At 32.9% G+C, this 25,793-nt stretch overlaps 4 protein-coding genes and 1 long non-coding RNA gene across 5 annotated transcripts; 2 read left to right on the forward strand and 3 right to left on the reverse strand.

Moving 5' to 3' along the window:
• Nucleotides 1-1,131: 1,131 nt before the first annotated feature.
• LOC102623576 (transcription factor bHLH51) lies at nt 1,132-2,325 on the forward strand. The gene is made up of 2 exons (XM_006486231.4): nt 1,132-1,597; nt 1,700-2,325. Exons 1-2 carry the CDS (start codon nt 1,262-1,264, stop codon nt 2,201-2,203), a joined length of 840 nt encoding a protein of 279 aa, XP_006486294.1. The 5' UTR covers nt 1,132-1,261; the 3' UTR covers nt 2,204-2,325.
• A 4,918-nt stretch (nt 2,326-7,243) lies between these two features.
• LOC102624059 (transcription factor MYB73-like) lies at nt 7,244-8,767 on the forward strand. The gene has a single exon (XM_006486233.4). The coding sequence runs from the start codon at nt 7,583-7,585 to the stop codon at nt 8,438-8,440; it is 858 nt and encodes a 285-aa protein (XP_006486296.1). The 5' UTR covers nt 7,244-7,582; the 3' UTR covers nt 8,441-8,767.
• Nucleotides 8,768-9,783: 1,016 nt separating this feature from the next.
• LOC102623366 (uncharacterized) lies at nt 9,784-10,420 on the reverse strand. Its single transcript, XR_371476.4, has 2 exons — nt 10,143-10,420; nt 9,784-10,031 (listed from the first exon to the last, which is right to left on the reverse strand). It is a non-coding gene; the product is annotated as an uncharacterized LOC102623366 (long non-coding RNA).
• Nucleotides 10,421-15,633: 5,213 nt separating this feature from the next.
• Nucleotides 15,634-16,119, reverse strand: LOC127901759 (RING-H2 finger protein ATL66). The gene has a single exon (XM_052439317.1). It carries the CDS (start codon nt 16,117-16,119, stop codon nt 15,634-15,636), a length of 486 nt encoding a protein of 161 aa, XP_052295277.1.
• A 5,872-nt stretch (nt 16,120-21,991) lies between these two features.
• LOC102616521 (ethylene-responsive transcription factor ABI4) lies at nt 21,992-23,889 on the reverse strand. Its single transcript, XM_006486465.3, has one exon. The coding sequence runs from the start codon at nt 23,711-23,713 to the stop codon at nt 22,664-22,666; it is 1,050 nt and encodes a 349-aa protein (XP_006486528.1). The 5' UTR covers nt 23,714-23,889; the 3' UTR covers nt 21,992-22,663.
• Nucleotides 23,890-25,793: the final 1,904 nt, after the last annotated feature.

Here is a 25,793-nt window from a genome sequence, read left to right on the forward strand (position 1 = left end):
ACAAAACGTGTTTCGAATAGATTTTGCAGTGTGCACCAAGATCTTGCACATGCTCATTGTGGACTCTTTGCGACTATTGAAATTTTTGCCAATCTTTTCAAGCCAATGGGAGCTAAGAGACGAAGAAAAAGATAAAAAGGATCTTGATACCGCTAGATCCTAGGGGAGAACATATAATTTATTGAGTGTTGTTGAGTGAGTGGTTGATAAGAAGTCGTATCAATCTTTAAAGTTCTTTAATTGTGAGTAACCCTTTTGGAGTGTGAACAGGGCCCTACATTTAAGAATCCAACTTGTTATCGTAATTGAAGCCCTTCTTGTTTGCTTGTGTTGTGTAGGGCACCAAAGAAATAGCCTTATCTTGGGCTCAGAGTGAGCAAAAGAAAGTGGACAAGAAATAAAGCAGCCAATTTTTTTTAGATGACTTCCTTTGTGCTGCAGCAGCAAATTAAAGGACCTCGAATGAGAGAGAGAGGATGAGATCATCAAGTGTTTGGAAATAACACCATCAAGAGATGCCTAGAGGAACCCACCAACATGGTAGTGGGTTCAATTCAATATGACTTTTTAATCTCAAGAAAAGGGTAGTTCATGGTCACGGATAAGTTTATTAGAAAAAAGAAAAAAAAAATGACAAAGTGAACTTTTACTGTTTCATATAATTTATATGTAGACTCTTCTTATATTAACAATCAACACATATACCTTTTTTTGTTTTTTTGTTTTTGGTTTATTTAGGATTATTAAATATATCATAGTGGTGACCGTTTTACAAATTTGAAGAGATCTATGTGATTTTTTTTTTTTAAAAAAAAAGTGAGAGATGTCCATATATATGTATATATTAAGAAAAATTTTGAAATTTTTATGTCTGTTTCTATAAGAAAAATAGACGATCTGTAATGTATTAACATTTGTAATTAGATCAAACAAACTACTTGGCTTAAAAAAAAAAAGGGGGGAAAAACGGATACCTTAGGAAAATCATTCACGTAACTTCTTATCCGAAGAAAATCTTTCACTATTATTTTAAAGTTATAAAAAAATTAGCTTTGAGGTTGACAGCCGGATAGAGCCAAAACTCATTTCTTTTGACCAATTGAAGGCTACAAGATATCACACCAATCACAATCAAGATATGAATATCACACACCCATTATTAGTGCACAAAACAGTAGCAATAACGCAACCGCAAGATGCCCAATAAAAAAGCTCAAATGGTTGCAGTTAAATTTCAGTACGATTTTTTGTTGCATTGGCAATGGAAAACTTTAGTCATCAATCTGCTACAGCCTGCCCTGATCAAATGAATTATTGGGCTGCTAATTCCAACTTTCCACTCACATGGCTGCAGCAAACACCAGCACCCCATGTTAATTCATCAGCTTCTACTTCAAATTCAAATTCAAATTCAATTGATCATCACTTTCACGAGCTTCCTTATTCATGGTCAAATATTAATCCAATGACTCAAGAAGTCGCAGAAGACAGAGCCACTGCTGTTTCAAAGAGCCACAGTCAAGCTGAAAAGCGGCGCCGAGATAGAATTAATGCTCAGCTTGCAACTCTAAGGAAGCTAATCCCCAAGTCCGAGAAGGTGAGGTGTTGCAGCAGATCAGAAGCACTTAAAAAAAGAAAGTGCTTGATTCCCAAGTTGCTTCTACTTGGTACTTACATTCTTTAACTGTTATATCTGCAGATGGACAAGGCAGCACTTTTGGGAAGTGCGATAGAGCATGTGAAGGACCTAAAGCTAAAAGCAATGGAAGTGAGCAAAACATTAACAATTCCAACGGAAGTTGATGAAGTAACTGTTGAGTGTGAGCTTTTCCAAGCTGCAGAAGCACGGGCAGAAACAGAAGCAGGAAGCTCCATTAACAAAGTCAAGGGGGATACTTTGATCAAAGCTTCTGTCAGCTGTGATGATCAGCCAGAATTGTACAAAGAAATCATAAGGGTGCTTAAGGGCCTCGGGCTAACAACAGTGAGAGCTGATATTTCAAGTGTTGGTGGAAGAATCAAAAGCATTTTGGTTCTTTGCAATAAAGATGCTTGTGATCATCAAGAGAGTGTTTCGTTAAGTAGACGTTTGAAGCAAGCATTACATTTGGCTCTAAGTAGAATGTCATCGTCTTCATCAATGGCATCAAACTGTCGCATTAGAAGCAAGAGGCAGAGATTGTTCTTGCCTTATCATAATTAATTAATTTCTCATGACAAAAAATTAATGATATGTTTCCAAATTTTCTTTTGGTGTATCCTTTATTCCCTTTTACTTATTTCTTAATGAACTTTTGAGATATCACAATTCAAACATGCTTTGTCCTATTAACTAGTACCTGAGCTTGAGATTGGATTTGAGAGAATAATAACAATTTTTGCGTGCAAAAGGCTTAAAAAGAGCGTAGAATTAGATATTTGGAAGGCGATGGCTATGTCCAATAGCCGTGCGGTCATAGCCACTCCTTTTGACCGTGAAGGCATGGCTATGATCATACGGCTATTGGAGTTTCCCAAAAGCCGGACCCTTAGTAGAAATGTTTAGACGTTACATTACTGTTAAGATTAAAACCAATGTAAGTTCACAAGTAAGAGAAACTTTACAATGAAAATTTTCAATATGAACATCCAATAAAAACCAGTTCTTGATTTTCTTTTCCTTCCACTGTTTGATAGACTAATTTCAATATGCATGTATAGGCATCAGTAGGCTTACTGCGCTGATGCGGTTCGTACGTTCCATTCAAGTTTTTCTCCTTATTAATAATACTCTTTTGATATTTATCTATCGATTATATTTACTTTGATGATACAGCTATGATCTATCAAATAAATTACACATAATGTTATACTTTTCAATTAGTATATTAATCGTTACAATCTCAAACATAGTGACATTCATTTATTAGGTGGTAGATTGATATAATCAATAATTTTCTGAATTATAAAATTGATAATCAAATATACGAGTGCACGTCGGCACATAGGATGGAAATATTAACACATCCTTAGTAAGTGCAGTTTTTTTTTTATATAAAATATTATTAAAAAAATTTAATATTATATAATTCTTTTCTTCCACAACATTCATTATGCATTCAATGGCTAAAATAGTACCACTACGGATCCAAAACCCTCCATTGAATTTGGCGGTGTCCAACGCGGGTACACATTTAAAACTATTTCTCATCAGTGCATTGATTTTTGTGTCTCCTTCAGGTAATAAATTTATGCGCATATTGGGTACATACAAATCGTTGTTGTACAATTGTATGGCCACTACTTGCTACATATATCAATTATGTGTAGTATTCCCAAAGTCATCACTTTTTTTAATGCAAAATCACCAAATTCTCACAATAGCCAGGTGAAATGTAAGGTATCACGTTCGGATTTTCTCCATTATACATATAAGTGAATTTCATGTGTGATCACCACTTTCAATTTTTTGTTTCATGAGCGGCAACCTTTCGCTTTCCTCCTCGATATTATGATACAATAGAACGAATTTTGAATGATGACAATTCCATTATTGACTTTGATACATATTCCTGAAGCTTCAATTGTCTGCCACAATGGTGATACAAATTGTTTAACTATTTTCTCTAGACTCTTATTTCAACTATTTATAATTCCGTTTTTGTTTTGGTTTCCCTTCTTATTCTTATTTAAAAATTATGCACAAAATTTTAAATCAAGTCACCCTCTGAATTAATTTAAAAAAACAAAACAAAACCATGCTTGATCCGAGGACCGATAATAAGTTTCTTCCATTATTTCACGAAGCAATTGACCAAAGATTAATGGTAGGTAAAATTTATCCCTGTACTCATTAAACAAATTGAAAATAAGCAAAGAGAAAGCTCATCGTATAAAAAAGATATTTCATTCCATCCAATGAATGGAAAGCAAATGCAACTATTACATCTAATGGATGGGGCCATGCAACGGCATCTTGTGTTGAAGGTTTATTCGAGGACCATAGCGCTTCTGCATACCATTATCATGGACAACATATGAAACTCATACATCATGATCGTGATTGTCAGAGTTATGATGAAAATACCCATACTTTTAAAATTTTGCGGATTTTGCTACAGCTTTCATGATAAATCATTATTATTTTGACGTCAAAATGTTAACCAAATTAGCCACTAGGCTAAAGCTTAGTGGTTAGAATCCATACATTACAATTGTGAGATCATAAGTTCAAGCCCCCACAATGTATTGTGGAGGTTTTATTTCCTTCCTCAATTTGAGTAACGATAGTTTTTTCTCTTTCGAAATGTGAGTGGAGTAGACGTCCTTCGAATATTAGAGATGACAAAAATTTAGGCGGTCTTCATAAGAATTGATGTAAACTAATCCCAATAATAATCTAATTTATAAATATCAGTTATATTCTCATGTAATATGAGTTATATTTTTTAGCAATAGTCTCATGTAATAAAAAAAAATGTTAACCAAATTAAGAAAAAATAATAATTGAGTTGGCTGAGATGCATTTTTTCTATTAAAATTTTAAAATCAAAGAAATTAAATACTAAGCTTTATGAAAAGGTACTATCTCCCAAAAAATAAAATTAATAATAATATTATTATTTTATAACATTTGGTGATGTTGTTATAGATACTTCAGAGAATATAAAATAAGATATTCAAGCCTCTAAAGTTTGTCCCAATAAATAATTACGTCTTCACTATTTTATACGTGAATATTCAGATATTCTTCAATTAGTGAATTCTACTTCGATTGAGATAGAAGCATCTCATAGTATATTATTGATCTTAGTCGATGTTATAGTACATTAATTTTAGCGAGCATTATATATAATAATTAGGATTCTTATCTCCATCTAAATAAATAAAAATAACTAACAAAATAAGCTTTGAATGTCCATTAAAAATAGTGTAAAAATTTTATTTTATTTTATTTTTGGAACAATATTGGGTATGGAAGTGTTTTTCCTTTTTTTTTCCTCCTTCATTATTTTCTAAGTTATTAACTATCAATCAAGATGTCTGAAGTAGAGGGTTAATTAGATCAAGAGAGAAACTTGAACCCTTGGGACAATTTGTTTGTCCATACATACATACATACATATACATATACATACATGCATATATATATATATATATATATATATATATATATATTCTCATTTTGTTAAGATGAGGATGCTAACAAAAATTAAAAAGTATAAATTTCAATACGCTAAAAGAAAAAAAAATACAGTTTTTAATATATTAAAATCTGTGTTTTTTTTTTATATATTTTAGTGATTTCACTAAAGAAGAACTCACCCGCACTTTTTTAAAGTGAGGATGTGCACTAAAATACGAAAAAAAAATAAATTTTAATATATTAGAAACCATATTTTTTTTGTCAGGTAGTGTATTGAAATTAGTGTTTTCCGTCAGTTAGTGACATCCTTACTTTATTAAAATGAAGATGTTCTCACTAGAGAGTTATTACACACACATACATATATCTATTATATAGAGTCTAGGGTAACACCTTTATTTTTTTTAATGCAAACATGTTTTTACGTCGTATGATTTAATAGAGTTAATTTTTATTATTTTAAACTACATAACTTTATAGTATATTGGGAATTAACTCTATTAAATAATATGACTTAACAATGTGTCCGCATTAAAAAAAAAAAAAAGAGGGCGCCTTTAAGTGAAAATGAATTTATACATACACACACTCAGGGAGAAAGAAACCCATCAACATTATGCGATATTCTGCCTATGATAAACATTACAAACTAAAATGCCTTTTCACCAAAAAAAGGCACTTCCAAAAGCATCTTAATCGGTTGTGTCCGTTAATGATAATAAAAGCACTATGAACTTCACCGGTTTGCATTTAGTGGGACAAATTTTGGCTTTTTAAGGCAATAACGGCTCTACCATACAGTGTTATCCACCCATATTCTCATATTCATATTTAACTGAAAAAAAAATAAATAAAAAAGACGTTACGATCCGTCAACCCTCTCTCTCTACTTCATCACCAAACTTCCGTAATCCACGAATGTCCGTTACATCTTCTTATGTCACCGTTTTCTTTTTTTTTGCTTTTATTTATATATATTTCTTTTTCAATTTCAAAATTTATACGATAGGATAAGAAACCTAACTGCCACAGTTTCGGGGCTGTCAAATCCAAGCCGTTCGTTGAGCGCAAATAATAATTCCGTTATTTCCCACCCGTTATATTAAACCTGTTAATTTATAAATACGTACTAATTTATCAGCGTAGACGAACGCATTTTATAAAATTGTTGCTTGTATGTGATAACCAATTGTACATGATTCCAAGCAAATTAAAAATACAAATTTAGTTAAATAACCATGATTTACTAATAGCAATATATCTTGGGATAATAACATCTAAATCCACAGCTTTTAAATATTTCTCAAGAAAGGATATAATTTATCCATTGGTATCAAATAAATCCTCAATTAAATATGATCTTGATAAAATAACTGAAATAACGCCCCTTTTATGGTGTATTGTAATTAGGGGTGGAAATTGAGCAATTTGTATGACAAAATCTCTCGCATAAATGTAATTAAAAGTACTAAACGAGTTATGTGGGCCATACTCATATCACTAGCTATTTAGCATGTTTAATACTTATGTATGTATGTATCTTATTTTCTAGTTCTTAATCAATTAATTCTAATCTAAATCTAACTATGATATAATATAGTTATATTTGTGGGTATCAATTAGCTTAACTAATAAAACTTCTTAGGTAGTAGAAGTGGACTGAGCTATTGAAGTTCAAACCCTTTTATCATAGACGGTAGAATATTTAATTTTTCACTTATGCTATACTTAAAAAAAAAAATTGTTCTATTGAACAGAAAATAAGTAAATTTGACATAATTTTTATCCAAATTAATATGATTAGTTGAAGAATTGATTGTTTCACAAAAGAATTTATTTGTCAAGAACTCTAACTCGGACTTGATCACGATTATTTAAAAGATAATATAAATTATCACATTGGACATAATTGATAATCGTGTCATTATATATTATCCAAACTCACTAATTCATGTTGTGCTCGTATTCGAATTGGCAGTTTATGCCACAAAATATTACCACCACCCACCAATATCAATTGTAAAGTTCAATATTACAAGGCCAACTTGGTCATTTTCTTATTTCAATTAGAATCCGTTAGGGACTTGTAAGACACAAATGAAAAAACTGTACCTTCATTTATAAAACATAAAAAGCTAAGGGTCCAACTGTTAGTAACCATACAAAAATGAAAATTGCCATTTACAAAGCAAATATACAAATACGTAAAAATTCGAAAAAGAAACAGAAACAAACGCGCAGATAACTTGCAAAGTCGTTATTTCAACGCAGCGGTTTTACGGTTCACACCAACAACCCTTTTTTTTGAAAACGGTTAAACCCCATCATCTTATAACCCCATACCAAACCTCTCTCCTCATTCCATCAACAAACTAAATTAAAAAAAAAAAAATGTTTTTTTATTTTTCCATTTTCTGATTCATCATTTTCGTGATTTGTTTTCGTTTCAATTTCATTATGATGATCAGCACTACTTCTTCTTCTTCTATGAACAACAACAGCACTAACAGCAACAGCAATAACAACGATCGCATCAAGGGTTCGTGGAGCCCACAAGAAGACGCCACTCTGATCAAACTCGTCGAGCAACACGGCCCCAGAAATTGGTCCATGATCAGTTCGGGGATTCCTGGTCGCTCGGGGAAATCTTGCCGGTTACGCTGGTGTAATCAGCTCAGCCCGACGGTGCAGCACCGGCCGTTTACGCCGGCGGAGGACTCGATCATTATTCAAGCTCACGCTGTTCATGGGAATAAGTGGGCCACCATTGCTCGCTCGTTGCCTGGACGTACGGACAATGCGATTAAGAATCATTGGAACTCGACTCTGAGGAGGAAGCGGATGGCTGAGTTGTCGTCCGCGTCGTCTGAGTCGAACTCGGTGATGATGAAGCGGCCGGGTTTCGAGAATAATATTTCTAGTGCTGAGTCGGATTCTGACTCGGGAGGCATCAAGAGGCAATGCTTACGTGTCTCCCAGGAGCACGATAGTTACAATGTGGAAGCGGGGATTGTTGGGCCCGAGACTTTGTTGACGTTGTCGCCGCCTGGGGAGAGTGTCGTTTTGGGGGGTAGCGGTGGGGAGAAAGTGGAGGATGAGGAGAAATTGAAGATCAACAAGGAATGTGATGGCGATGGTGATGGTGGGAAGATTGAGAAAGAGAAGGGAGAGGACAGGTGTACGGTGGACATGGAGATGGAGGAGTCCTGTTTGTTCACGATTATGCGGCGTATGATAGCGGAAGAGGTTAGGAATCAGTTTGATGGTCTACGGGCTCAAGCTGGGCTTCGCTTTTCGGTCCAAAAGGACACATAATTTCACCCTTTTTGAGGACTACCAGTCCCACTTTTCTATTTTTGATCTTTTGTTTTTGGTTTTATTGATGCTGCTGCTGTGGGTAATGAATTTCCAGTTCCATTAGGGTCCCTTTTGGGCTAATTGAGAGTTAATGCCAGCTTTTCTTGTATATGAATTAGTGTTTAGCCTTCAGACTATAATGCAGATTCTCGTCTGCCATGAAACGTGTAACAGTTGGAAAAAAATACCAGTTGCATGACCACTATTTAGTTTACAGCAAACTGCTTTTCGAGAGTTTTCCGAAATGTCTTAAAAATTTTCCTTTGATCGCCCCCTTCGAAATGTTGTCACGAACGATTTTATTAGGATCTGACATTACTTACACGTCAGTAACAGATCCATTTGCATGTATTTCGAAAGCATAAATTGCTGAAAGCATATATCTAGCCTGCCAGGCCGATGGCATCATAATCTAATATATAACCATGAGTGCCTTGGCCTATTGAGCAATTTCAATGAATTGCTGCAGTGTCCTCCTGCCATAGCCTATAGATGATGCTGAATACTATAGGAAAAGAGCAATTTTTGACTTTGAAAAATATTGGAACTTTGAAAATTTTGTAGGGCATACAAAAGTGCGCTCGTGTAGATAACCCTGAGCAAAGGATCCAATTGCCATCAATCACACACACTGACAGGAGAGGGAGGCCATGAAACTGTTCTAACATTTACCATAATAATTCAGAAAGCAACGCAGTTTCAATGACTAACTGTAAAACCCAAAAGCATAAACCCATCCTGGGAAATACTAAGCCGCTACACTTCAATGCAAAATTAGCCCAGTGACAACACCAGTAGACAAATCTCCTCAATACTTGAGTGTCTTAAGAAGTGAAAACACTTAAATCTTCTATCTACTTGATTGAATACAGGAAAAATGAAGGATAACGTCATACACAGCACTCAAATCATTTTTCTTTTCCTTTGGCCTGGCTTGACCATCTTCATTCACCTTATGGATGCAGTGAGTATGACTTTCCTAAGATCATCCTAACTCCCCGCAAATTAAATCTTATGGCCGAGATGAGTATGGTCGATCATCTGACTTTCTGAAGGGCCTCCATATTCCCCTACCTTATTCCCCATAAATTCAAGATGACATTTGAGAGTCCAAATTGTCCCAGTACACATTTTACTAACACAAAATGTTCATAAAATTCGTGTAGTAATGCCTAATCCGGAGGATAACATGTATCTACGGCCTATTTATAAGCTTAAGAGATGGATATAGCTTAACCACTTGATTAAATCGATGAGTACAGCTAAAAAGTGACAGAAGAAAATAAAATGAAAACAAAAGATATAGAATGCAATATGATTCTGAATAAGCAAAACATAATCCCATTTAGAGCTAATAAAGTGATTCACTGGAATCAACAAAATGTATTAAAACATGAAATTAAAACATCAAAATCACTAATTGATAGGCAAAACAACAAAGCAACAAAATAGCTAAAAAACGACGCCGCACTAAGGAATAAGACTACTTGGATCTCTGTCTCATCTTTCGGCGCTTCCTCTTCAACCTCCTCATACGCTTCTTCTTCCACTGCAAAACACGCAAAACAAAAACACAAATTTATATTGATAAACAAAAAAAAAAAATTAGCAACAAAAGAAAAAAAAGAAGATAACGACTTATAAATTGATCAAGCTTTACCTTAGCTCTCATGGTGAGAAGTTTCCGAAACTGGCTTCTTCAATTCAAACCCTAATCGCTTTACTGAGGCTGCGGTAACGAGAGAAAAGGACTGTTAGCTCAGGGCTTTGCTGTGTATTTATAGGGTAAATAAAACCCTAGAGAATGTTTGATAATGGTTGATGAGGTAATGGGCCAGGGATAGTTTTTAGATTGGGCTATGTGGGAATTTAACCAACGAGGTCCTTCGTGAATCATAAACGAACGATGCTAAATGCTCTACAGCATTATATTAAATACACCCCGTTTCTTGCATATAGGTGCACCATTTGCTTGGGTGAAAATCAGGTGTAACATGAAGATTTACCATCCAATATTCCAATTGATGATATACTTAGTATGGTTAGTACACCATCAATATATAATTAAAAAATCTCACTACGAGGCAAAAGAAAATTTCACTATAAGGCAATTTTTTTTTGTTTCTTATAGATTTTTGTATTAATTTTGTACCTACAGGCTACATCATTATTCATGCAAGAATAATATTGGGACTTTGTATAGATAATTTTATCATTGTGTAATCCAAATATCTAGAACCAATTTAAAATTTTATTTGGAAAAAATAAAAACATCTCACTTTAAATTTTCACAGAACTTTAACTCCTACTTACATATGTAATATGTTGAAGATAACTTCTTTACCACATGATTAATGGTTGATTAATGGCTACTAACACAACATAATTGTGGATAGATTTTTTAACACAACATGTTGGTGTAGGACATTATTTTACGTATTTTAGGATTCTAGAATTTTATTTTATATTTTAATTAGAATCGATTATGGTATGTGATTTTGTATTTTATTTCCATTATAATTGTGATTTAGTTTCCCTTTTTAAATTAACTTACAGAAGTAGGTTTACCTTAGGGAAATGAATTTTCCTCTAATATAAATAGAGAGGTCTCATTATTGTAACTTCAAATTTAATTATTCAATAAAACTCATCTTTGCTAATTCCCTCTGGAATTATCTATCAAAATCTCTCTCGTAGAGTCGTTTGGATTAGAGTGTTATCTAATCTTAATTTATGCGTTATTAAAAATCTCATTAAATCGTTTGGTTATAACAAGATCTAATCACACTTCAATTAGAGCATAACATAATTGCATTGGCTTAGTCCAATACTAGAACGATATCTAATTTTTTCTAACCTATCAATTCCACGTCTACTACCCTCGCTCTATTAATTGGTATCATAGCAGTTTTGTGCGAATTACATAACTTTACAGATACCCATATCTATCCCCACCAAATCCACCACTAAAGAAAACACAAAAAAATTAAAAATTAAAAAACCCCCAAAATTGAAAACCCTAGTCGCCGCCACACAACCACCGCTGCCACCTCTCTACTAGTCGTTCACCGTCGGCCAACACAACCACCAACCTCACCAGCCACCGCTGACCAAACCCCAACCATCGCCGTCCTCAACCGTTGCCTATAATCGCCGCAAAACACCCAAAACCCACCATATTCCACCACTCAACCACCGTCATTTAGTCGCCTTCACCACCAACCAACACCACCATGAGACTTCCTAGTCACCATCAATCATAACCTAACTAAACCCCACCAACAATCGCTGCCATAAAACGGCCACAATAGCCACCCAAAACTTGTGACTCCACTACTGATTCCTCTGCCCCACTATTAACCACCACCACCAAAAGAATCCTTATCCTTTGCCGACTAAAATCCGACTGCCCTCTACCTTTGAGCATAGCCATAAATTGCCACGAACAACCATCAACTGCCGCCACTTCAATTTAATTTTTTGGTTAATCCACAACAATTTGAGCCAAATCGCTATTGCCATCACACTCACTAACCTCAAATCTTTTAGATCCACTCATCTTTGTCTAATTTTTCAATCACTGTCACTAGTAAACTATATTTTGCTTATTTACAAGTTTTGCCCAATATTTTTTTTTATATTTTTATCATTGTGTGAAAATTTGACCATAAATGGAAACTACCATCCTTGCCCTCCTATTTATCATGGAGCGAACTTATTTACATACACTCGTTTAAAGAAATTTCCTGATTGGTTGGATAAAATTGGGCATTGGTTTATACCTTGGCAGCACGCCTAAAAAAGAGCAAGTATAGTTTGTTGTTAGTAAATTAAGCTAAGTGTTTTAGAATGGTGAGATAAGTTGCAAATATCTTGACTTAACTAAGGCAAATGCAAAATTCGATCATGGAACCATAGGAAGCGTATTTTGCGATCTAAGTTTATCCTTCTTGATTATTATTTAGTACAACAAGGTACGAGATTGGTTTCTGATTATGTTTATGAGTTTGAACACGCCTAAAGAAGAGCAAGTATAGCTTGGCAGCACGCCTAAACAAGAGCAAGTATAGTTTGCTGTTAGTAAATTAAGCTAAGTGTTTTAGAACGGTGAGATAAGTTGTAAATTTCTTGACATAACCAAGGCAAATGCAAAATTCGATCATGGAACCATAGGAAGCAGATTTTGCAATCTAAGTTTATCCTTCTTGATTATTATTTAGTACAACAAGGTATGAGATTAGTTTCTGATTATGTTTATGAGTTTGAACAATTTTATGAGCGGACATATTATTATGAACCTAAAGAGAATACAATTATAAGATTTGTGAAAGGACTTGATTTATATATTCAAGGAAGGATGCCTATATACATTATCTATACTTTTCAACATGTAATTCATCTAGCCAAGCAAATCAAATTGCAAACTGAATCACAATGACAAAGAAACTTTGATGATGTGATTAAGAAATTTGACGAAGTCCAGGATTTAATCAAGGAATGGTATGTCTCTATGAAAGTGCCTACAAATGTACAAATGAGTTCTCTTATCGTTGAGGAAGAAGACTCACGTGAGATGTCAGAAGAAAATGTACAATTTATTATTGATTTAAAGTTTCAACCTGACAATTTGTGCCAGAATATGCATGATGTTTCCTTGGACAACAAGATAATCATTGAAGATGACGATGTTATTGATCTATCTGAGATTTTTAATGAAAAAGAACAACCTACTCTTGAGTATGATCGAAGTTGTGTAGCAAAATCAAGTTGAAGAACCTGAAATGATTGAAATGGTTCTACCTATTCATATTGAAGACAAAAAAAAATTGTGCTTGAAAAAGATTTGATTGAAAAGGTGAAAACTATTGGAAAGCGTATTGAACAACAATTAAGGAAATGCAAGAGTTATTTGATCATTGCTCATTCTTAAAAGTGATCTTCGCCTTGAAGAATGTACAAGCAAAGGAAATTCATGAAGTATGGCATCTTTAAAGTTTTGAGAAAGATAGATGAGAAAGACAATAAGTTAGAATTACAAGATGATTTAGATTTGCATTACAAATTTCACCCTCTAGACTATACTTAAACTCGAGGACAAGTTTCTTTTAAGAATGGAAGAATGATGTAGGATGTTATTTTAGATTATTTAGGATTTTAGAATTTTATTTTCTATTTTAATTAGAATCGATTATGGTATGTGATTTTGTATTTATTTCCATTATAATTGTGATTTAACTTTCCTTTTTAAATTAACTTAAGGAAGTAAGTTTACTTTACGGAAGTAAGTTTCCTCTATTATAAACAGAGAGGTCTCATTATTGTAATTTCAGATTCAATTATTCAATAAAACCCCTCTTTTATAATTCCTTGTGGGGTTATCTATCAAAAGATTTCTTATAGAGTCGATTAGATTAGAGAGTCATCTAATCTCATTTTACGCGTTATTAAAAAATTCATTGAGTCGTTTGGTTAGAACGAAATCTAATCATGCTTCGACTAGATCGTAACCTAATCACATTGGCTTAATCTAATTTTAGAACGATATCTAATATTTTCTATCCTATCAATTCCGCTTTTGCTATCCTCACTCTATTACATGTGTTTATTCCTTAACATGTATTTATGAGGCGTGCATTGTTTTTGTTTCGTGAAAAATATACACATTATTATAGTTACTAAGGGAAAAAATTGATATTAACCCATTAAGAAGACACCACCAAGTAGTGGCCTAAGTTATAAATTTATTTCAACTTGGGTTTAACTAAAATAATGGATATAAATTGTTATATATAGGAATTTTTTTAAGGACTAATATGAACATTGTTTATTATATTATGGATTAAAAAATTAAAAAGCTGTTAAGGACCAATATGAAAAATGTTTATCTATTCTTCACCACTGCCATCAAGACATAAATGATAACACTGTAGTATGAACAATACTATCATTTTTTGTGTGCTATAGTAATATTGTAGTACGAACCGCATTTTTATTTTAATGGTGTTTTCTTAATATTCAAATATCAGTGTTCCTCATATAGTACAGTACCTTCGTAGGTGAAAGTTGAGGCTACCAAAAAAAAAAAAAAACCGGAAGTCAAGCAAAGCGAAGACCAGCAGTATGTTGAGCTGAAGCGTATAACGATAAGGACTTGGAAACTCAATACTGATCATGGGCCAACATTAATTGCGGCGGTTACAAATTAAAAGGATCACATGGAAAATGTCCCAGAAACGGAAGCCCGAGCCCATCACTCTATGATAGGCAATTAGGCATGCCATAATTACTTGCTTTGCTTCGATAGCTCATCGACCTACTGAATTTCACTGACATTTCAACAACAAGAAGAGAGCGCAAGCATGCCTTAACATAATTGGTTCGTAAATGCAAGCACATCAACTGTTCAACTTTGCAATTGCTTCTTCATTCTTCCAAATTCTCCTTCCACATAGCTCCGTGCATTTTTTTTCCTGTTTATGGTCGTCGGAATATTTGAAGTGTTATGACCAATTGTAAATGTTAACAGATTGTTGTATTTGATCTTTTATAGGCATCTGTTGAATGCATTATGTCACATCATCTGTCGTTTTAATGTTGTGATCTTTTCATAGAAACTATATACGTTTATGTTAAAACACAATATCTTTATATATAATTATTTGATAGCATACTGCGTAGAAATCCTTCCAAATTGTTAAAAAATCTTTACATATATCTAAACGCTCCATCAAGATTACCGTACAACAAAAACCAGAATGAAAAACACATCCAAATTTTATACACTTCAAGAAACTTGCGGGCCATTCGTATCTAGCTCTCTATTTTATTAGCGTAGTCAGATTTCTTTCCAGATATTTGAAATAGAATACGACCCTTTATTAAGAGTTGAGAAATTCAAACAAAGCTCATATGAGAAGTTCTAATAAATTTCTAATTATATTATGTTGGTGTAAACATGTAATGTAGCTGAAAATAGAAAGAAACAAACCCAAAGCTATGAGAAGAATTGAAATAAATTAATGTGTCGTATACATTAATACACGTAATTACAAGAATATCATACACAAAATGATAATCTTTGTTACCCAAAAGAACAAGACAAGAGGGTTTTGTTTTGTTCTCGTTCTCGTAGGTGTGTATATATATACGGTTTATTGTGTGGTGATGGAGGGAAGAGCTGAGTCAACTCGGAGCGAATTCCTACAAAGCGGGCAACTCGAGCGAGCACTGAGCCACGCGTCAACACACTCACAGTGATAACAGTGTCGACACTTGGGCAAAATCTTCACTTTATCGCCATCTTCAAAAACACCAAGACATATGCAGCACTCACTCTCTTCTTCTTTGTCATCCTTCGTCGACTTTTCTGACCGGTGCAAGATAATCGGTAACGTGTTAATCGTCGTGAGATCGAGGCCCCGGGTGAGGGCTTGCTGCTCGCGTGGCACGTCGGGGTTGGAATTTTGGTGGGAGAAACGACGACAGAACCATCGCGCGTAGAGCAAGAGGAAGCTGGCAAGCAAAACGACGGCGAATACTACGATGATAGAGAAGAGCGTTCGGCCGCGAATTTGGAAGTTGTGCTCGTCCAGTTCCGTGTAGTGCCAGTGAAAGGGCTGAGATTCTTGCGATGCCATTGGATTGGCGACTCTTTTTTTGACCCATTGTTTTTTTAACTCTTATTAGCGGTTGGCTATAGCCGTGGTGGCATGGTGCTGTGATGGGTTGTACGTTGTGGTACAGGTAATACTTTTACTAAAGCAGCCTCGGGTGTGCAAAAAGAGCAGTCTAGTACTCTAGTTATACACAGTTTTATAGCTAGCTGACAAAATAAATGATGTGGCGGTGCTTATAAGATAAGATTAGATATATGTTCCTGTAAGAAGGATGGAAGCTGAATCGCATTACAGGCGCGTGCGCATTTAGAGTTATTAGCATGATCAATTCAGCTGTTACCTTATATTGAGCGCGAATCGAGGTTGAGTTTTAAAAATTACAGTATTAAAGTGTTTAATAAACACTAATTATTATATCTTAAAAGATTTATTAATATAAATTTTTTATATAATAAAAAAATTATTATATTTTTCATAATTTTATTAAAATTATGATTTAAAATTTATATATTATTAAATTTTATTTGATAGTGAATAGTTTATTATTATGAAAAAAAAAATCAATTATGTCACACATGCACGTCAATAGTTTACAATGAATCAAACGATGAATAGCATCTTTGATTAACCTGAAAAAATCGCCTTCCTAGTACCAGAATTCTTACGGACAAGCCGAAGCATATGTGCCTTCGATTTTTTTGTTTTTCATTTCCCGATCTTTTCATTTTCTCTTGTCAGCTACCAATTACATTATTTATTTAGTTAAGTAATTAAGCCTCATAATTTCATATAAAGAAAATAGATGGTCGTTCATATTGTACAGCAAAAATGAAATTAGGTGAGAGTTGAGACAGTGACCGAGGGAGTGGGATGATCAGGTTTGATTTTATTGGTAGTCTAATGGACATTCATGGATATTTATAATTCGTCTCTATCTCTCTCTCTTTTCAATCAACGAGCCACTTTCAGTTGAGATTTTGAAAACGAATGTTAGATTATATGTATAATGCATTCCTACCAAACTTATTTTCAAGTTTAAGTAAAAGTGCATGCAATTATCCAAATTCAAGTAAATTATATACGTTGATATAAAATTATACATTATAAAATATTGGACCATATATACATGGATAGATCTAAAAAATAAGTATGAGATTCAAGTTATGCGCCAATAACTCTTTAATTGAATTTATCGGTGGCTCCTAACATTATTATTAAGGTACAATATTTAAATTTCCTCAATCAGTAATGATAGATGTTACAAAATTTTATCTCATATTTTATTTTAAATGATCTGGCATCTGGCGTGCCGTTAAGTAGTTGATAATTTTACATAAATTGTAGATTAATCAATTACATTATCTCATTAACCAGCTGATAAATATCATAATATTTGTCATGCAGTTTTTGGATAAAATTTTAGGTTGTCTAGGAGTAAACGATCTAAAACTCAGCAAATATTACCATAAAATCTTTCTTTTCTCTTCTAGATTTAGCATATCCAAAATGATAAGCAGGAGTGGAAGACCATGACAAAGTACCTAGCCCGATTCGTTTAGAAAAGACAAAAATCATTCTTAGTACGGGAATTATAAATTAGCTAGCCTTCTTCAATAGTGGGAATATATTGAAGAAAAGTATGATACCCGAGTTCTAATAAATTATGAAGCGCGATGATGATTATTAACTATAAAGTCAGTCATCAAGTTTCCATAATCTAGTTATATCTAGTTATCGCACCCACTATCTAAAGCTAATAGGGGAAGTTCAAATCGCTCCAACCCGTAAGTGAAATGCCACTTCATTGCATGGCCATATAAAGTCAGTGGCAAGAAATAATTAAAAACGAACCCTCCCTTGATTAATTTTGTCGCGTAATAAAATTCATTCTCCATAGCCATACAGAGAAATAAAGAAAAATGAAATGAAAAATTAAAAATGCACTTTAAAAAAATGATATTTTCAAAAATAAAATAAATATAAATGAAAAAGGAAGTTTCATGAGAGGATTAGAATGGTGCCAATAGTCCAACCAAATGTTGAGACGTATCGGGGCTAAATAGCAGAGGCCAAAGACTTGGGACGGGGGATGCACACTGGGGGGTTAATTAACCAAAATGTGTTTCTATCGATCAAAACAAGCACCATAATCAATCATGTTATTGATGTGAAGTATTCGCTATTCATGTGAAATAATGATTAAACCAAGCAGTTAAGAAATGCATTGAACTCGTACCAGATATTTTGGCGCTCTGCAGACTGCAGGGCTGTGTCGTTTGACTCGATTCCACAACCCAAGTGTCCAGCCTATCAATCAATTATTGGTTATTGGTTGTGTGATAAAGATTCTTACTCCTATCATGGAGAGAGAGAGAGAGAGAGGGGTAGTAAATAATGTATTTGAAGGAATCTTACAACACATTTTTTAGTTTGCCCAATGGTTCGCCTCATTTGCCTCCGAGAGCGTAGGTTTGTATTTATTGGATAAAAGTTTTAAGTTTGTGTAAAATATGCGCATATGAACTCTTCGTAGGTTTAAAATTGTGTGATGCATCTATAGATTTTAAGTTTTTAATAGTGTCTAAAAAGATGATGATGTTAGTTAGACAGTTAGAGCACATCCTAATATCTCAAAAAGAAAATATCAAATAGATTTCCTCTTGTAAAATTTTCAAATCACACTCAGTGGGCTTTCCACTGTGCCATAAGGGCACCCCTCGGGGCTCGGATGCAATGCAGTCTTATATTTAGCTGCATTGCATATCTCGAGTTTAGTTTTTTTTTTTTTTGAGAAATTATCCACTACTACTTAATTTTTTACACTTTATCAAAAATATATAAATTTTTTTTTTTTGCAACAATTCACCCAAAATTTACAAGGTGTGTCACCACTCTATTCTCGTTATAACACCATTAGGGTATTCAATGGAATATTCATCAAATGACTATTTTACCCACAAAACTTAAAATGACTATTTTATCCAAGTTAAAAACAAGACTTTTAGTTACAAAGGGTAACTATAAAAAAATCTTTAAAACAATAACTATCAAATAAAAATCTTAAAAATAATTATAAATAATTTAGATAATAGAAGTTGCATATAAAAATAAATAATTATTAAAAAATCTTTAAAAATAATTAATTAAATAATTAAATAACAAATGTTAAGAAGAACACCTCCTTCTTCCCTGCCTAAATTGTTTGCAGCCGCTGTTGTGGGCTCTTCACTAAACTTATTAGCCCTAATCAATTTCCTAAATTCATGATTAGACAAAGTAATTTTTTTTTTTCAAAAAACAATTTAAAGGCTTAAGTAGATTCACGTACAAAAGATAAGAAAATTAACATATTGCATCTGCTTGAATCTTCATAAGCAAAGCTAGAAAATCATATGATCACTTTATTAAGTCCATTGGCAAAGCTTCTAGAAAGGCGAATCCGTCATCGTTTTAGTGTGTTTAGTTCAAATGACAAATTTAACCTTTTGATGTCAGCAATATTCTAACAAGATTATGACGAAAGTGGAACAATGATAACTTTGTAAACATTAGATAGATTGTTGAAAAAAAAAAAAAAAGATTTGTGTTGTTTTGATAAAGTGTGAAAAATCAAGTGGTCCGTAGATAATTTTCTTTTTTTTTAATACTATAATAAACCAAAATAAGTTTATAATTTAATATTATATTATATTATAATACACTATTGAATTTATTTTCTTTTATTTTTACATTATAATAAATAATAAAAATTTATTTATTTATTACTTAATAATATTATATTATATTTTTATATAATAATATTAAAAATATAGTTAAACAATGAATTACTTAATTGTATTATAATAATTAATATGTAAAAATTGATTATTATTTAATAAGTTAATATAAATAATAACAAATACTTAAATAATATAAAAATATAATACAATAAAATTAATTATATTAATTTAAAATAAATAGTAACATAAATAATGATAAAAAATATTATTACATATATTACCGTCCATACTGCACCAAATTTGATATTAGATTACAACTTAATACACCCAATATAATGCAATACAATTAGTATATGTGCCAGAAGCACCCTAACTGTTCAGCCTTGGTCACTTTGAGACAGTCAAAATTCTGTGGGGGGTCCATGCCCACCCGTTCTATATATCTGCGATTGCGAGCAGCTGAGCACGAAGTCTCTGCTAATTAGCTTTACAGTATATAGAAGCAGACACTATCATTTATCTGTTCACTCGTTGAAATCTGAATCCCCAACAAAGTGAACCCCGCTTTCTCGGATTATACACAAAACAGTGATTTTAAAATCCACAGCATAAGGCAAGCTAACAATTCAGTAACAATGAGTTACAGTAAATTGAAAAGTATGCAGACAAATGGAAATCAATATATAGCAATCTACAAATTCCGGACAGTTAACATTTGCATGAACAAGAATTACACAACTAATCCGATTGTCTGAGGATATGTAAAAACTTCCATGTAAATTACGACATTCAAACTGATGAATATAAGACAGAAGCTGAAAGTAAAAACGGGACACATCATAATAGGCAATTAAAAATGAAAGTAGCATCACAAGTTCACAACTAGGAGGAGATCCTGAGCTGATCAAGCTATAGAACACAAGCTATTCCAAATACAATGAACAATCATCCAAAAAAATTCTAATACCCCACGAAAGTGACGACTAGAAAACTCAGCAACAGCATATCTATAACTTTAAGTTGTACTTTATTATCGAGATGAAGAATGCAATATATGTGACCTTAAATATAATTTTTCTCTGATGTTCTATTCAAGTTATAAAAGCAATCAATCTAAATGCATAGCGATGCATCCACACAAGGAAGACAACATTTATCAATTGAATAAAACTAAATCAGACACAAAGTTGTTAATTGAAAGTGAGACAGATCTTAATGAACGAGATAAAACTTCTTAATTTCCACCAAACACATCATCTATTGATAAAGCTTAGTTAAAGTTGGTTTTTGATGTTAGGAATCCAAAATGATGAATCTAAACCCGCTAGATTCAACATGTATATAGAAAGTCTAGAAAAAGGCAAATTGACTCAAGATCAAAGACACAATTAACCAAAATCATAATATTCATGACTAGAAATGCTAACAAATTAAGAAAAATGCCAACTTGAAATCAAGAACTTTTAGTTTAATTAAAATTTTAAATTCCATTAAAGGTTTAAGGAAACAAAACCCGTTTGCATTCAATTAATTCTACATTTATACAAAGAGCACCTACAAATTTATCAGTTTTAGTTAAACATGAGCTATGCCATAAATATTCGTCTACACTTAACCTTTTCTACATATTTTTTTTTAAAAAAGGAAAACTTAAGGGGGGAAAAAATGTAAGAAGGCCCACAATATCCACAATGCCCCCGATGCCCTAACATAAAGGATATTAGCACAAAAATTTTTCCCAAAAAGAGAACAAAGAATATATTAACTACACATCTACCATGCCATTGCTAATATTATATCCAGAAAAGCAAAATAATCAAGAAAAGAATAATCACAAATATGCAAAAGAGATACTTGCCAGTACTACTTACTTTGCAAGCTTATGAAATGAACATATATAATTAATGTTATCACAATATTAAAGTAATTATCACTACAGCTCATGATCACCACGTACAAGTTACTTATCATTTCTTAAAAGTGCTGCTCACACAGGAAATAGTGTTCCATTTGAGGTTCATAGCCTCTTTGGTTCAAGTCTAGCTAGCTGCAGCTTAAACAGGAATTAATGCCAGAAATTGTTCAATTGATCAGCTGTAAATTGTGAACTGTGAGATATATCAAAATGATTGCAGATAAATGAGATCAAACGTATTCCAAATGAAACACCCATATGAAATAGGTTCCTTCATATTATTTGTTAATTTTCTTCGGAAAGCATAACGAGAAAAAACACTATTACAACAGCATCTAAATTAGGAAAAAGAGGTGAACATTTTCTTGCAATATAAAGCTAATAATATGATTCTTTTTCTTTTTCTCACAATAAATTAACAAACGACAATGATAAAATTTTACTTCAAAAATTGCTTTCTTCCATTCCTTAACAACATGCAAGTATCCTCCCAAACCCTAAGGACCCCAAAATCCTGACACCCCGTCATCAAATTACCATTGAAAATACAAATCTCAAATGCAGTATATATATAAGACAGCATGCAGCAATAAAAGCTCATCAATTATATCCTCTACCTGTTGATAGAAAATTGTATTTTAAAGAACCTCTCTTTAATTCCCTCTTGATCTTCAATTCTTCAACTTGAACTTGAACTTTAATTCCGTGATTCCCTTTTTCTTCATCTTCTTTGAAGTCTTTGAATGTTGTCTATATTGTCATGATCCTCATCTCCAAGATCGATCTCAATTTGATGAGATGGCCCCAACAACTATTACCGGTTGCACTAGTTTAATATATATGCATACTAGATTAACAAAACAATTAATTAATGACCATAAAAACCCTCTAATTCTAATTCGCTTGCATGCAACAATTATAATTATCAATATTATGTAGAAAAGAAAGGATCAAACAAGAAAGGATCAGTATAATCCCAAAGACACGTTGGTGGATAATCTTCTTCGTTTGTCAGCGGCCAAATGGAAGGTGATCCGGGCCCAACTGACATATTCGGATTCGGCGCAGCAGCCGCCTCCGCCGGTGGTGCATGTGCTACTTGAGTTGATAGAGACAAAGTTGAGCCCATGGACCCCGCAATTGAGCTGATATCATGGTACAAACAATTTTGTTCGTACTGTTGTTGATGATTAGGGTTTCCGTACGAGGATGTTGATGCTGCTGCTGCGAGTGTGTCATTGATACAGCTAACACTATTCAACCCATCGGGTACTTGTTGTATTTGAAGATGATGATGATGATAATTTTGAATCTCGCATTGCTGTTGCATCATCATATCTCGCTGGTTTTGAACTTGAACTATGTTAGGGCACAACAAAGCCGATGAAACGCTCATGATGTTTGGGTAAACCCCGTAAGGAACAAGCCCAGATGAAGAAGATAACCCAGCGCCGGCCGCTGGGTTAGCTGAACTGGCTGAGAAAGTGAAGCCGAAGCCGGTGGGCCGGGGAAGCAGAGGTCTAAGGGTTTGTTGTGAAGAGTTAGAAGAGGAGGATCCACCACCACCACCACCGCGCGTGGAATTAGAAGAGTGAGATGAAGACGAAGAGGTCGAAGGCTGAAGATTGAGCTGGGCCCTGGAGCCGTAGAGGATAATAGCGGCGCGGTCATAAGCTCGTGCCGCATCCTCAGCCGTGGCAAAAGTGCCAAGCCACTTTCTTGTACGTTTCCTTGGCTCTCGGATCTCAGCTACCCATTTGCCCCAGCTCCTTTGCCTCACTCCTCTATATCTGAACTTGCTATTATCAGGACCCCCTTTACCTTTGCACTTCTTGTTGTTGTTGTTATTATTATTATTGTTGCTGCTGTTGTTGCAGGTGTTATCACTGGTTGTGATGGTGCTGCTATCAGTGGATTTGGTGTTATTTGTGGTGGTGACAGTGGCGTTTTCTTGAATAGGGTGAGGAGATGAGTCGTCCATTTTGTGAAGGGGGGTGCTTTTAAGAATTAAAAGTAAGAGAAAGAAGGAGAGTGGCCTCGTTATTGGTATTGTAATAACTTAAGGGACTACTTTGATTGATTAAAGAACATTTTTTCAAAATTTTCGAAATAGAGAAGTTATTATTTTTCAAGTGTCAAATTTGTTAAGAATTAAAAGTAAGAGAAAGAAGGAGAGTGGCCTCGTTATTGGTATTGTAATAACTTAAGGGACTAATTTGATTGATTAAAGAACATTTTTTCAAAATTTTCGAAATAGAGAAGTTATTATTTTTCAAGTGTCAAATTTGTTAATGGTGGACACTGGCGGTGATATCATAGTTATATATATATGTGTGTAATGTGCAAGAGGGAGAAAGATCAGGATTCTCTCCTGATCTAATCATGTCCTGAGCAAATAACTCAATTGATGATTGATAGTTAATAAATAAAAAAATAAAAAAAATTAAATCTTACCCATACATTACAATTAAAAGATACATGATAGAAAATTTTAAAAAACTTAAAAGAGATCAGATCATAACAGAATCCTTTTTCAAGGGAGAAAGGGGGGATCGCTGAGCAATGAAGGAAACAGACTGATCGTGTGAAGACTGAACTTGAGCAGATTGGTTTTGGAATTTGGACTGATTAATTTATTGTTTTATTTGATTTTTATTGCAAAATTTTCAATGTTTTGTTTTGGCAAAAATCTTTCTGTGAGAGAAAATCACTGGTTGCATTAGTGAGAAACTCTTACATTATTATACTATACATCCACCAATCAATTTTTTTTAATAAAAAATAATAATATATTTATAAGGTTAGAATTTATACCTCAAATAATTTATCTAATAGTAGTTTTTTTCGGAAGCAGTTTGGTAGTGTTTTAATTTTTAAAATAATTGCTTTAATAATCAATTGTAAAAGAATTAGTTGAAATAAAATTTATTTATAAAAGTCGTGTGAATTTTAAAAGTATTGGCATTTATTTAATAAATCTCTTATTGTTAAATTACTGTAAGAATGCATATAATTAAAATGGACATCATTTTTAATAAAATTTATTTGCATGGTTTTTAACATTATATATAATTTTTTTTATTGTGTGTATATAATAATCGATAATGAAAATATTTTTTATTTTATAATTTATTTTTTATTTTGTTATCTTAATATAATGGGTAATAATAATAATCTATTTAAGTTAAGAATTTTATTTTTTAATCGAATGGATTTTTATAATATATGTAAGTATATGTATAGAAATGTATTAAGTATAAGATTTTGAAAAGGTACCTCTCCCCTACTTTTGAAAATCTAACATAGGATAATATAATCTTACAAAAATTAATTTTTTTAAAAACTATCAAACATCAAAATTAACTTTTAATTTTTCAAAAGTAATTCCAAACCTACGCTAAGAAAGATATTAGCAACTTCTTATTGGTGCATTTTCAATTTGGCATTATTGTTGAATGCTAGGCTTACAGCGGATTCGTTCGAAATTTATTACTATTTTTGTTTTTTCACATACTAGCTGCACAAAAAAGGATAAATGTAATTTGAAAGTATAATGGAAATGAAAGAAAATTCACTTTAGAAAAACAAGATTAACTTAGAAAAACATGTATATATTACAAAAAGAGAGAAGACCTTTCTTATATTCATGCTGGTTGATTTATCTCGTATCACATAATATAAAAGATTTATGACTCATAACTCGCTCATATTAGTCATATATACATACAAAAAAGAAAAAAAAAAGTTATCATCGTGTTATAACAGGAAAAAAAAAATCCTATTTTATGTTTTTGTATCATGCATGATCAGCTAATTTCATGCCCATATAGGATCAGTGTCTTTTTTTTTTCAACATTTCACACGGGGTGTACGCAAAATTTCCATCTAATGATTACTAACGGTGATGAGAATCAGTCTTTTTATATTTGAAAAAAAAAAACACTCTAATTAAAGCAAATTTGAGCATTTTTTTAATAAGATATTGACATTTTAAAAAAAAAAGTGAATATTTTGTCATAATAATTTTACAAGTATGTTTTGAGTTTATCTCATATGGGTTG

Source organism: Citrus sinensis, chromosome 4 (assembly GCF_022201045.2).
Source record: "Citrus sinensis cultivar Valencia sweet orange chromosome 4, DVS_A1.0, whole genome shotgun sequence".
Taxonomy (NCBI): domain Eukaryota; kingdom Viridiplantae; phylum Streptophyta; class Magnoliopsida; order Sapindales; family Rutaceae; genus Citrus; species Citrus sinensis.

What these genes read in the sequence shown, in the direction of transcription:
- LOC102616521 (XM_006486465.3), bottom strand. Translation starts at nt 23,713, where the DNA reads ATGGACGACTCATCTCCTCACCCTATTCAAGAAAACGCCACTGTCACC.
- LOC127901759 (XM_052439317.1), bottom strand. Translation starts at nt 16,119, where the DNA reads ATGGCATCGCAAGAATCTCAGCCCTTTCACTGGCACTACACGGAACTG.
- LOC102624059 (XM_006486233.4), top strand. Translation starts at nt 7,583, where the DNA reads ATGATGATCAGCACTACTTCTTCTTCTTCTATGAACAACAACAGCACT.
- LOC102623576 (XM_006486231.4), top strand. Translation starts at nt 1,262, where the DNA reads ATGGAAAACTTTAGTCATCAATCTGCTACAGCCTGCCCTGATCAAATG. An exon ending in TAATCCCCAAGTCCGAGAAG is followed by an intron (nt 1,598 to 1,699) that starts GTGAGGTGTTGC and finishes TTATATCTGCAG; the next exon opens with ATGGACAAGGCAGCACTTTT.